Source organism: Amblyomma americanum, chromosome 1 (assembly GCF_052857255.1).
Source record: "Amblyomma americanum isolate KBUSLIRL-KWMA chromosome 1, ASM5285725v1, whole genome shotgun sequence".
In the NCBI taxonomy this organism is placed as follows: Eukaryota; Metazoa; Arthropoda; class Arachnida; order Ixodida; family Ixodidae; genus Amblyomma; species Amblyomma americanum.
The window spans coordinates 91954746-91967758 of NC_135497.1; the positions used below are offsets into that span (position 1 = coordinate 91954746).

A 13013-nucleotide genomic window follows, 5' to 3' on the forward strand; every position below is an offset into this window, starting at 1 on the left:
GCAATTCAAAGACGGCGATTCCTTCCATGACCCTCGGCGACGCCCACTTTATTGCATGCGCGCGTGCATATACGACGCTCCGCGATGTCTTTTTCACGCCCGCAGGTGACGTTAGCAACGATAGCGGCTCTTGAGTCAGCGCTCGACGTCAGTGAATTTCCGCCTGCGGTAGACATTGTGACAAACAAATGGACACCTTTTGTCTCGCGGCTGCTGGCGGAGTATGCCGTCGCGAACAAAGGGCTCGAGCAGCTGAAAAACCGCAGCACAGGACGGTACAGCTGACGGCCGCTTACTTCGACGAAAGCGAAACCAAAGAAACAAAATAGAAAGAAGAAGCGAATTTTTTTCGATTTCTGTTTCCCACCGTAAAGCTTTCAGCTCAAGACGTAGGTGAATTTCTGCAGCGGCAGTAAAATTTGTGGCTCTTGGCTCGTTAACTTCAGCGCTGCCCTAGCAGAAGGTTTTGACAGAAGTCAGCTATTTTACTTCTCTTAAGCGCGTAGTTCTTACAACTAATCTCGCTGAGCACGTCCCGTGCTCACTATAGCTTAGCCACCTCAGACGACCTGAGCGAACGAAAACAACTAACGCAGCGCCCTGTAATTCGGCTTCTTGTACTCGTAGGAACAGTGGCTTGTATGACACTGAAACTTTTATGCCTGAAAAAGAAATGATGCAGCGGCGAATTTATGGGCAACATTTCTGTCTAATTTACACAATGCATTTCTTGAACTTTCTTCGCTTAAAAAAAAAGAAAAAAGAAAGGGGAAAGGGTGATAACGATGCTTTCCTACACGACATTTCTCTCTTACGGAGGGAGATGGCTCCCCACTTTTATTCCGCCGCTGAAAAGAGCAATGCTGTATGGTATTTTCCTCTCCTTCCTTGTTGCTGTTATTGTGATGACGTGTAATTTATATGATATAAATGCAAGACGGGTCCAAACAGTGATTCACTACACCCGAAGTTTTCGGCAGAGAGTGAGAAACGAATAGGCGTGAGCCGTCCACACGAAACTTTCCGGCTTTTGTCCTTATCCGCTGCCCTAATTAATTACGCATTCCGAGAGCCAGAAACAAACACTTTTCTTGAGCGACTCGTGTTCGAGCGCACAAGATGGGAAGTGCATGTAGCTCATTGCAAAGAATGCAAGCCCAGATTCTGGGAAACCACAATAATCGGGTGGTTCACAGACCGGAATGAAATATTAATCTTGTAAGCATACGCGATGGCACGAGCCGGTGCCATGGAATGTGTAAGTGATCCATCGTTATTGCTGACGCTGAGTGAGATTGGATTGTTGACAGGCAGCGCGATGTTTCGATTTACGTGAATTGCACCTCCCATCTTGTTGGGTTTTTCATTCGTTTTGTATATTTGTTCTTTGCTATGTGCATATATAAGGAAAGCAGCGATACTAGTAAACAGTTGAAAGTTCGCGCACGTTACCTGTCTCGTCTTACCGTTCTTTGTTGTAAGCTCCTGAGTTTAGGCACAGCGCGCCAACACCTCAAAGATGAAAAACGAACTAGCCACCATTGCAACATTGAATTATTGTTCGACCAAAGCAAAAATACCATGCACTCAAGCTTATACAGCAATTACTGAAAACTTTCATTAATGGCTATATAAGCTTGACTCCATGGTATCCGTCTGGATGTGAGTGTATACCCGAACAGTCGGCCTGGTTGGTGGTCCTTGCAAATTATTATAGTTAAACCAAGATCTGCACCAGCGGCGGCTCCAGGCGGCCTAGCGCCTGACACCACCCTTCTACTTCACAATTGGCGGGCCTGCATGCTCTCACAAGGTTACTTTACCCTTTCAGATAAATTTGGATGTATGCTGTTTCAGTATTTAACTAAGGTTAGGGCAAGGTTATTTGTAACGTTTCGGAAACGTTAGAAAAAAAAAGACATTAAGAACAATATATGAACGTTTGACCGAAACAACAAAGTAACATCGCTATGTTTTGGTGCTGCCTGGGTTACTACCCGAGTAAATATCTGTGGCACAAAATCCAAAGCTTGTTCGATCATTAAACGGTGCACAGTTACGCTAAACCATGTGGTTACGGCGCGATGGGCATGTGTATTAATTATAAAGAGCAACTGTTACAATTCAAAAGACCACAGGTCTAAATCGAGTATACCTTTCTCGAGCGGCATATGCGAAAAGACTCAGTAGTCAGAAGTTAATAACAGGCGGTATTCCATCCTCTGGTTTCGTAGGTGCGTTACAGCGCTGGAAAATGAACCCGAAATGAGGACGCGAAGTGCGCGGAACTGACGGAGCGTCCGAAAGGGGCGTACTCAAGCAGTGACGTGCTGCGCGCATTCCAACGCGCGGCAAGCACAAGCCGCGGCGAACTACATGCCACATCGCGCGCGCAGTCTGTGCGCGAAAAAAAATAATCCTTGTGATTTTTTTAAAAGAACTTATTCACCGACCGGAACAAAAGCATTAGCTTTAAGCCTGAATGTTTTAGTAATCATCAAGATATTACAGTGCTGGCATGTGACTGATTTAGCCTCGAACACAAAACGTCACGTCACTAGAGACGGCAGCGCGCCCTCGCCGACGCGCGCGCGTAGAGCGGGCGCAGGCGCAAGCAGGCGCGGCGGAAGAAAACGCGTTTTGCCATTTTAGCTCCGGAGGTGGATCGGTGTGCTGTGTGTGGCGTTGTTGTGCGTTTCTCGCTGCATTGAAGTTTCTACTCGTCGCCAGTAAAACGCAAACATGGTGCAGGGATGTGGGATGTCGTGTATCAAAAACCTGCTATTCATATTTAACTTCTTTTTTGCGGTAAGTGCGACTTTTTATTTGCTGTTACCGTCCCTATTGGGCTTGATGCGCTTTTGTTCGTAGCAGACGACGTCTTACTTGTTGATATGGCCGTTTTCGATGCCAGATGTGATGACAACAGATGTGAACCACGCGACAGCCTCGGTTCAGTCAGTTGTTTCCAACGCGTCAGTGTTTTATAGCGAGCGGCTGTTTTCAAGACCAGCTTGCGGGGAGTGTCTCATCTTATGGGGGCCGTCCATGGAGCCCCTACCATCGTTTGTCAGGCTCGATGCAGAGCTTCGCGCTATATTCGCGCTTCAGAATTGGTGGCCGCTAGCCAAATAAGTCAGTTTTGCATATGTGGCTACGCATTAGCGAAAACACTGCACAGGTCGCATCATGCATGTTTCCCATTTGGATGAAGGACCGCCTTATCTGAGTTTGTTTTACAACTGGCGGTGAAGTTGGTGCTTGCTTGAGCAGTGCTGAATACACCGCGCGGCGTTATCTGTTGCTGTAAGGGTCGAGATTTAGTTTGATGCGTTTTTCTTTCAGACTCTTTTAACCGACGTCGCATGTTAAGCACACGTTTTCGCCGTATACATTCAAGATGACACGCTTGACGTGTGCTAAATGCACGGAACACTGCGCAGCTCAAACTTTCGCGGTCATTTCAAACTAAGTTGGGAGTGTTCACCGAGCATCTGGCTTGCTTTACTAGGTGTGGAACAGTGTCGTACACATGTAGTTTCGCTGCATTTGCAATTTAGTTTCATTTGTTTTTTTGTTGCAGTGCCGGGTAGCGTAGAAGATCTAGGCGTATATCATTCATTTATAACTGCAATTGCGGCGGCTGCCGATGCAGGCGCGTTTTTACGTTGGCCTTAGCCAGCTCCGATCAGTAGTGATTCGAGCCACATTTATATGTGCATAATTTACCTGGACTCTTTTGGTGGCACATTTTAACATTGTAAAAGGCTTTATTTTCGTGCCCCCAGTTTTTCGCCCTTTCGTACTTACCATTCTGCAGTCAAGCGAAGCGTACGCATTCAGTTTCGCGAGATATGGCCGCCAGCAGCGTAGATTACGTCGTCATCCTAGCTGCACGGCTCAGACTATCCAACTAAACGACCGCAGCATTACCGTGCTGAAGACAGCCGTGATGAACTGTTATGGACTGGTATGCTCCATATGTGCGAGATGGCATGTAGCAGCAGTAGGACAGAGCCATTTTATGCGGCAGTGCAGTGAAACCTGCTCATGCACCATTGCGCGTTTATTTCCCACAAACAGTTAGACAAGGCTGCATTTGCGCAAGCATATGCACAGTGGCAATAAAATTGTGTAAATATGTGCCCACTCTCGTAAGTTTTCTATGTCATGGTAATGACGGGCTGCACAATGTTTTGCTGCGAAAACCTTCATGTGCATCTTTTAGGGTATTTGAACTGAAGCCGAAGAAAGTGCAGCTCTTAAATATCTAATTTTATGACAGTACCAACTGTATGTTGGACCTACATTCCAAAAATTTCTGGGTATGCTGGCTGTTGCCAAAAATTAGGTCCCCGAAGTATAAGTCACAATATACTTCTTTGGAATAGAGCTGTTGGCTGCTGACATGGCAAGTCCATGCCATTTTTTTACTCACTTGCTCATTGAGATACATATGAAGAAATTCAGCAGTCACTGAAATTGAGGAAAACATAGGGGAATGTTTTGTTGATTTTTAATTTGTGTGTTTGATGAATGGAAGTTAGTAATGGAACCATTTTTTACCTGAAAGATAATGGGTTATAAAGTAGAAGAAAAAGCAACCACATATGTTGCCTGTGGTGCTCTACCAACTTAGGTACGACGATGGCTGTCTAATCTCCTTTCGAGTGTATGTGAGGGCCTTGGGATCAGTAGCCATGGGGCCACAGTGGCGGTGTCACGAAAGATGTCTTAGACAACATAGTACACACCTGTGTTTGGTGCACAAGCCTTAGTCATCCAAAAACCATCTGTAGAATAAGCATAAAAAAGCTGACACAAAGTAAAAAGCACTGTGAGATAATCCGTATGGAGATGGAGGCTTGTTATGATACCCTCTGTATGTTATTGAGTTGTTCTCTTGTACTCGAAGTTTGAATTCCTCTTTCTGTACTGCTGCAAGGTGTGTAAGGTAGCTGGCTGGTCATTGTTTTGGATGACAAATGTTTCTTGTGGCAGTTGCTTCATTTCTGATAGGGGGATTTCATTTATGCGCGCTCTGTTGATACAAAGTCACATAGCTTCTTATACCAGCGTTTTTGTTGTGTTTTCTTTAGATCACCTTGCCTTAACTGCTCATTGCATTTATATGCTGCCCTTGTGGTGCAGCCTCTTTGCTTTAGTTGGTGTAGTACAGTCTACTTGAAAAAAGATAGGTGCATTAGTGCCTTCTGGTTCGCAGAAAGTGGGGTATATGCACGGCAGCTGCAGTAGCATTCTGGAAACAAGGTTTCTGGTGGGTTCAACCTTTTCACTAATGTGAGGCTGGTTGTTGATATGTGACAGCAGTTTTCTAACTATGCTAGTCATTGTCTTAGTTTTCTTTGCTTGTTTGATTGCTAAGAGCCTAGATAGTACCAAAATTGTGTGTTTTGGACTTCATCGCACATTAAGCTGCCTAGTAAAATGCGCCAAACAGGTTTATGCAGTACTGGCTAAGACATTGTTTGTCACCTTGCCATGGTGGCTCAGTGGCTTTGGCATTTCGCTACTGTTCCCAAAGTTGTCATCAAATTCTGGCCGTGGTGGCTACATTGTGATAGAGTTGAAGTGCAAAAACTCCAGTGTGCTGTGCAAAGTCTGGGTGCATTACTGAACCCCAGGTGGTCTGAATTATTCTGGAACCCTCCACTACAGCAACCCTGGTAGGTCATTTGTGATTACGAGAAGTTAATTAAACCCCACAATTTACAATTTTTTAAGACCATTCATCGAACATGATTTTTCTATTTGGATCTCAGGTGTATTTGCCTTCTCAAGCATATGAAGAAAACTGGGAATGGCACAGCCATCCTCATTCTCCATGTTTGACACCAAGTGACAAAATTTTCTCTGCAGCCTTAGTTCATTTGTGCTAATTTTTTGATGCCATTGTAGTTGGTGCTAAGCCCATTGTCCTTTATGTGGTGCGGGCTGGGCGATATTATTTTTTTTTTTTAACTTGCCAGACTAATTTATATCAGCAATGCTGTAATGGCGGCTAGTTGATTTGTCATCTTCAGGTTGGCGTGCTATACTTTGGCAGAAGGACTACTTACAAAGAACAGGACAAGCGCACGTACCTGTCTTGTCCTGTTTTTTGTAAGTAACCCTTGTGCCAAAGTATAGTGCGCCAACCTGAAGATAATTTATATAGTTTGTGCTAGGTCATTCGGTGTCCAAAAACCATGCTGCCTGTATTTATATGCCTTAGTCGACTGGTTAGCAAAGTGGATGAGTGCTCAATTGCGCCTTAAAGGAAACAGATTGACACCGGTTATTGATGGTAAATGTTTATAATATCTTGTTTTATTTGTGTATTGTGGCTCGTTACATGATTTAAGTTTGTAAACCATCAAACCTTATGCCACCTAATAAATTTTACATGATATAGATTGCATTACATGCAGAAATGTGAATTGTATATAAGCTATTCTCATGGCTGTGATCATTCTGAAACAAGCTTAGCAAACTGAGGCTACTTGTTATTCTGAATGTAATATTAGAAATCGAACTGCAAAATGCTTGCTGGCTAAACAGATGCGGCATCCACAAAGGCAGCTGTCTGATGTGTGATGTTTCTATTTGTGCATTATTTGACTTATTGCATGAGGTCAAGCATAAATAGTGCTTAAATAGTGCTTCATTCTTAAATAGTGTTAGCCTTTGATGAATTTTTTTGGGCAGATTTGGTGAGTTTAAAGAATTCCATAATAATGCAGTGGTATCACCATAACTGGGATGTGTGCTGACTTGTATTTCCCTTCCTTTCTCATGTCGCAGCTCAGGCTATTTGATGCAGTGTGGTGGGTGTGCACTGGATGAGGGATGACATTGTGGAACAAGCACTGATAGACTCGTATTTGTTGTTACATGTAATAATGCATGTGAATGAAAGAAAAGGGAAGCAAAAGGAAACCCATTGAGAAATTAACTAGTCTTGCATGTGTACAGTTACATGTTTTTGATTAGTAGTAAATTTGAGAATAATGACACAAAGATTCAAGACCTCAAGAATCTTTGAATCATTATTTCAAGTTTTGCTCGACCGTGCCTCACGAGGCATCACGTGTTGACCCTGACAGAAGAGATGGTCCAAACACACAAACACCATAAACATTCAGCTTCTTTACTACCACTGGTGCTACTTCTGCCTTGCTCTGCTTTTCCTCTTACAAACTCCTCTAGTGGCACCGTCATGCGGCCGAAACTGTATTATCTGGCACTTTGCAAGCCTTGGGCATGCCAAGGGCTAGCGGCTTGGTCTTCTAGCGGTTTTAAGCAATTTCTGCATTGCTTAAAACCTGGGTACATTGCATCTGTTGCTACTTTTTAGCCACTGGTTGTTTATAATTACAGCATTTGTCTGCCACTGCGGTGGCTCAGTGGTTACGGCACTCATCTGCTGACCTGTAAGACGTGGGTTCGATCCCGGCCGTGGCGGTCACATTTCGATGGAGGTGAAATGCTAGAGGCCCATGTACTATGCGATGTCAGTTTGCATTAAAAGAACCCCAGGTGGCTGAAATTTCCGGAGCCCTTCACTACTGCGTCTCTCATAGCCTGAGTCACTTTGGGACGTTAAACCCCCATAAACCAAAACAACCATTTGTCTCTCATCTACAAACAGGGCTTTTCATTCCGTCTGCCTGAAATTTTGGTGTACAGGTAGTTTTACATTGCTACACGTGGTTGATTCCGAGGCATTGCAAATAAATGATGCATACTGGTTGCATAGCCAGCACTCTTTTTCATTGTTATTGTTGGCGGCGGTTTTGCTTTCTCCTCGTGGATGAACTGTCTGCTGTGAAAATGTCCACCAAGAGTGAGGGCATTTATGCTTTTTATAACCTATTCATGCCTTGCCTTTGTTTTGGCAATGTGCCACTGTGATGTGCCACTGATACTGTAGTCTCCTTTGATGACACTCTCCCAGGTAATGCTGAAAATCTGCCTCCCAGTGTATTAAATGGGCTTATTGAGGAGTATCTGGATAATTTTTCTAACCATATATTGCCGTTTTTACAGACGCCTCCTAGCAAAATGAAGAGGCACCTATTGGCGTTTACTCAATGGCTCTAGATTGGAGTTATTCATTTCGGGCCCCTGACTATACCCTTATTTTTGTCGCAGAGTTTCTGGCCGTTGAGTTGGCCTTAATAAGGATTCCCTGCAGTATCTCTCAGGTTATTATACTTTCAGACAGCCTTTCCGTTTTGACAGTGCTCGAAAAATCGAGGGATACTCCTATGAGCCGTTCCCTTCGATTTTTTATTCCACCACATATTACAGAACTACGTTTTCACTGGGTCCCTGGGCACTGTGGCAGTGCTTCTAATGAGAGGGCTGATTTTTTAGCGAAGTCTGCCCTTGGGGGACTTATTGTCATGTTCATCCCTAATACTGTCTTCTTGACTGCAACACGCTTCCAATGGTTCCAGTGCCTCCACTACTTGGGCCATGAGCCTCTCCTTGCTGTAGCGGATTTTCATCACCTGGCATTTCCTTGGAGTGTGCGGATGTGCAGTTCAAGGAAATGTGAGGTGTCCATGACCCTCCTGTGCTGCAGAACACCGTGACTAAATTTCTATTTATGTCGATCAGGGTTATCTCTGACCAACCTCTGTGAGTCTTGTGGCGAAATTGAGTCAATAGATCATTTTTTTCTCTTTTGCTAGTGGTTTGCTTCTCTCTGGAGAACATACTTGGTGATCCCCCCGCTCGACTGGGGCTACTTCTATCTATTCCGATCCTCCTCTCCTTTGGGGCAAGCGCCAAGGGATATATATGCCTTGAAACCAGTGTGCGATTTTATTCACGGATATGTAATTGCATCAGGTAGATTCATATGCTACGATGTGAATTCACAGCTTTTTCATTTCAGTTTTTTTATCACCTTTTTTAATCCAAATTCGAGTCTTCGTCACAAAATTATGCAATTACTCCACTCCTTACCCATGTGTGCGTTTGTATCAGCAATGCACCCTGGCCAATCCCTCGCCGGGGGTACGTGCCATTCAACCCGAGGACATCATCATCATCAGATCACAGCTGGCTCTTCCATATAGCAAGCTTGGCAGGTAGCTCTTGCCACCTGCCAAGGTGCCATTGCCACCTTGCAGGTGGAAAAGTGTGACATCAGAGGTAGTGCGGGTACATGGGGCTCTTATGATATCGCATAAAGCATGCACCCATCCATGCTAAGGTGGTAATGCGATTCTAGAACGGCAACGCTGTTGTCTGTTATGGTGTACATGATCATAAATGACACAAACTTGGATCATGTATGGCACTTTCTCAATGGCCTGAGGGAGAGTGTTTTTGATTATGGTGCTCCATTATAATGACACCAGTGCTGGGAAGTTTTGAAATCGTCCCTGGTACAGCTATTGCAATAAAAGTGTAAATTTGCGTACAACAGGCATTATCATCTGTGAAAGACCTGGCCACCTGAAAAGTCTGCATGTCGTGTATGACCCAGTGTGGAGGCACTGCCAGATATAATGGTGCTCTGAACAAAGAGGCGCAATTATAGGACACCATTTCCTTTCTGTGCACCTTGAATTTTGAAAATTTATGGCACACCATAAATTTTAGTTCATGGGCACTTCCATTGCCGCTTATACCAAGGGGGATGAATCTGCTGCATTACATGCACTGCTTCTGTGCCCCAGAGCTCTATGCACCAGGGCTCTGTGCACCAGGGCTCTGTGCACCAGGGCTCTGTGCTCACTCGTTCCTGGACACTTCGTGCACATTAGCCGCCGCGGTGGCTGAGTGGCTACGGCACTCGACTGCTGGCCCGAAAGACGCGGGTTCAATCCCGGCCGCAGTGGTCGAATTTCGATGGAGGCGAAATTAGAGGCCTGTGTACTGTGCGATGTCAGTGCACGTTAAAGAATCCCAGGTGGTCGAAATTTCCGGAGCCCTTCACTACGGCGTCTCTCATAGCCTGAGTCGCTTTGGGACGTTAAACCCCCATAAACCAAACCAAACCAAACTTTGTGCACACATACTCTATGTAATGCACTTTGTTATGGGCATGTGCATGCAGTAAATTAGCATTAACAGATGTTTTACATTTGGGGATGCTTTATAAAGAGCTTATTTTAGCTTACAGTGTAACTGGCAACCACTGGGCGCTTTGTAGCATTGAGACGGAATGTAACATGGAATATGGGAGGCTAGTTTCGTAGCGTATTATTTGTAATTAATGTGCATCTGTTGCGTGACACTAGTCTGCATTAAACAGATGTTAATGTTCTGGTATCAACTTATTGTTTATATGTAACGTGCTTACAATGTGCAAGATATCAACATATTTATAGAAGTGTATACGTGGAATGTCATGACCTTAGGCAGTGAATTTTAGTAAAATGACCTACCTGTTTACATCATCATATCAGTGTAGATACTTAAGGCTGAGCAATGCTAAATGTCTTTTTACCACATATTTAAATTGAAAATAGCTTTCTTCTGAGTGAAGTTGGTTGATTGAATTTTTTTCTTCTACAGATATCTGGCATTGTAATCATAGTCTGTGGCGGATACAGCTTGCACCTTTTCAAGAAGACAGGGCCAGTCATCGGTGATGACTATGTCTCTGCACCTGTCATCCTCATTGTTGTTGGCTCCATAGTGTTCCTTGTTGCATTCTTGGGATGCTGTGGTGCCATGCAGGAGAGCTACTGCATGCTCATGCTGGTACGTATATGCTTCCCATAGTCACTACTGTATTTGTTTTTTTACTGAGCTCTTTTAGGTTCACATAGTGGAAGAACATTCACTACATAACACATTTGAGATTGCAGCTTAGGAGCTGATGTACACGGTTTAGGCTCTCAGAGTGCATGCAGTATACTCGGAGGGTACATGCACTTGGTGCTAACTTTCGACATTTTATTTTTTGTAAGAGCCATAGTTGAAATTATAGTAGTATGCTGTGCAAACAGAAAGTGTAGTTCTTTGATAGCAGCAGAGATACTTTGAATGGCAAAACATGTGTACAACATAACGTTTTTGGCCTTTTGCTGTTAAATATGTAGTGCTGTGTTTCTTGTTTTGAAGATAGTGCAGTTAAGGGCAGACTCAAGGGCAAATTGACTTTACCAATCATTTAAGCTAAGCGCTTTGTAGCATTCGGTGATGCCTTTGTAAGAAAAATGCTCAAATCATTATCGGAAAAATAGTTTGTGCTCATGTTGAGTTTTGACTACAGTTGGCTTTGTTGATTCGACCTAGTTGCTGTGTGCTTAATTGGCTTGGATTATCCAACATTTGAACTAAGGAGTGCAATAAAAATTTGCAGTGATTTAAATCTGTTCGGAGAGTCATTAGAAGCTTCTTCCTTCCCTCTTTATTCACTTCGAATACCCCGTGATAGTGGTCTCTAGAAGTGCTTGAAAGGCTGCATTGAATAAGCAGTCTTGTGTACTGATATGCACTGTAAAGCCTGGCTGGCATTGTCGTTGTGCAATAAGAACTGTTTTGTTAATAAACATGCTGTCTACGTCAATGTCAGCTGAAGAAAGCTGCATTGCAGTGTTGCTAAAATTAGAGCAATGGAAAAGCTGAAGCTCGCATTAGAAGAGTGCTGAAGTGGACTTATTGGCACACTATTTGTAAATGAAGATAAAGGGCATGATCAATGAAGAGGGAGAGCTGAAGAGTTAACACAGACCAAGGCTGAACAAAGCAAATGAAGCAGGAGTGAAGATGCAGAGAGGCTAGTTTCGATATAAATTCAGCATTTGTACTCTAGTAAAGATCAAGAAGTGAAGTACAGATGTTCCTGCTGCAGGCCTTTTCATAAGCAAGCTGCTATGATGTCAAGTGGTTTTTTGTTTGCAAATCTGACGCTAAACAAGCTGCCATCTACTTGTAGTTGGTGATCATAGTCCTGAATGCATTTGACGTTATCAGTGTCATGAGTTTGAATCAAGTAGTAAGATATTCAGTTCTAACTCCAAATTTCTCAGCAGTACATGCTGTTGGGCTAGTTGGTTTGCATTACTTGCGTAACAGCACGAAGAGAGATGACGAGGACGACAGGTGGTAGCTTTGCTGTGTCTGGTCTTTGTCTTCCTCGTCTTATCTCTCTGCACTGTTACCCAAGTATTCTCCGTAGTAAACGTCTTTTGCTGCTGAATGAATGCAGTAGGACTACAAAGAACCAAACAGACTAATTTTACTGAACAAAAATTCGATGGGAGTTGTCCCTGGTGTCCCTTTAACATGTGGTACAATACAGTCGAATACAACTTTAGAACGAAGTGCACAGCTCCCCTTAAAGGAGGCCCTCCGGCCAATGGCATAGGCAGACTCTCGGGATGTCGTGCTTAGTCTCCTTGCACCCGCTAGTGTGACTCCGTGGGAGCTTTCAGGTGCAAGAGGATTAGCCACGGTTTAAGTGGATTAACAGCAGTCTTATGACAATCAAGCCATTGACAGCAGGGCCTCTTTTGAGTGGCTTACGCTGCTTCGTTCTTCAGTTGTATTGGACTATAGCACCCACATATGCACACTCCACGCTTGAAATGCTGGCATGGGCGTGTGTGTTCTAGAGTATGAAATGATAAGAAGTTGATGATTTGAGTGAGACATTCGTTTTATGAAGTTTTTCACGTTTCTAAATGAATATTTCTTTCACACATTGGCATGTGGCTCTGTTTTCTTTGTGTGCATGTGCATCAGTATGTTATCTGTGAATAACCAAATGTTTGAGCAGACATTTAGGCAGTGTATAAAAAAAAGCCTCTTGGGGTAAAAATGTTGTTTCTTTAATGGCTACAGTATCAAAAATATGGAAATTGTGTTAATTAGTAAGTTGGTTAACTAAAGGTAGATTTTAAACATGTATTCGGTACTTTGTTACAATTGATAATCAGTAGCTTTGCGAGTGAAGCCAAAGTGTGATGGCCTCAGAACTGCAAGTAGGCACATTTTCAGTTGCTTCTAGGTGTGGTAATGCATTTTCTGATGGCCGCATTTTC

The 13013-nt window shown here is 43.6% G+C and overlaps 1 protein-coding gene across 1 annotated transcript in view; it reads left to right on the forward strand.

Annotated features, from left to right (window-relative positions):
- Positions 1-2617: 2617 nt before the first annotated feature.
- Positions 2618-13013, forward strand: part of LOC144113224 (leukocyte surface antigen CD53-like) — a 33399-nt gene continuing 23003 nt past the window's right edge. Inside the window, exons 1-2 of the mRNA XM_077646198.1 lie at positions 2618-2808; positions 10537-10725. Of these exons, the coding sequence (XP_077502324.1) occupies positions 2743-2808; positions 10537-10725 (255 nt within the window). The 5' untranslated portion in view covers positions 2618-2742. The remainder of the gene's footprint in view (positions 2809-10536; positions 10726-13013) is intronic.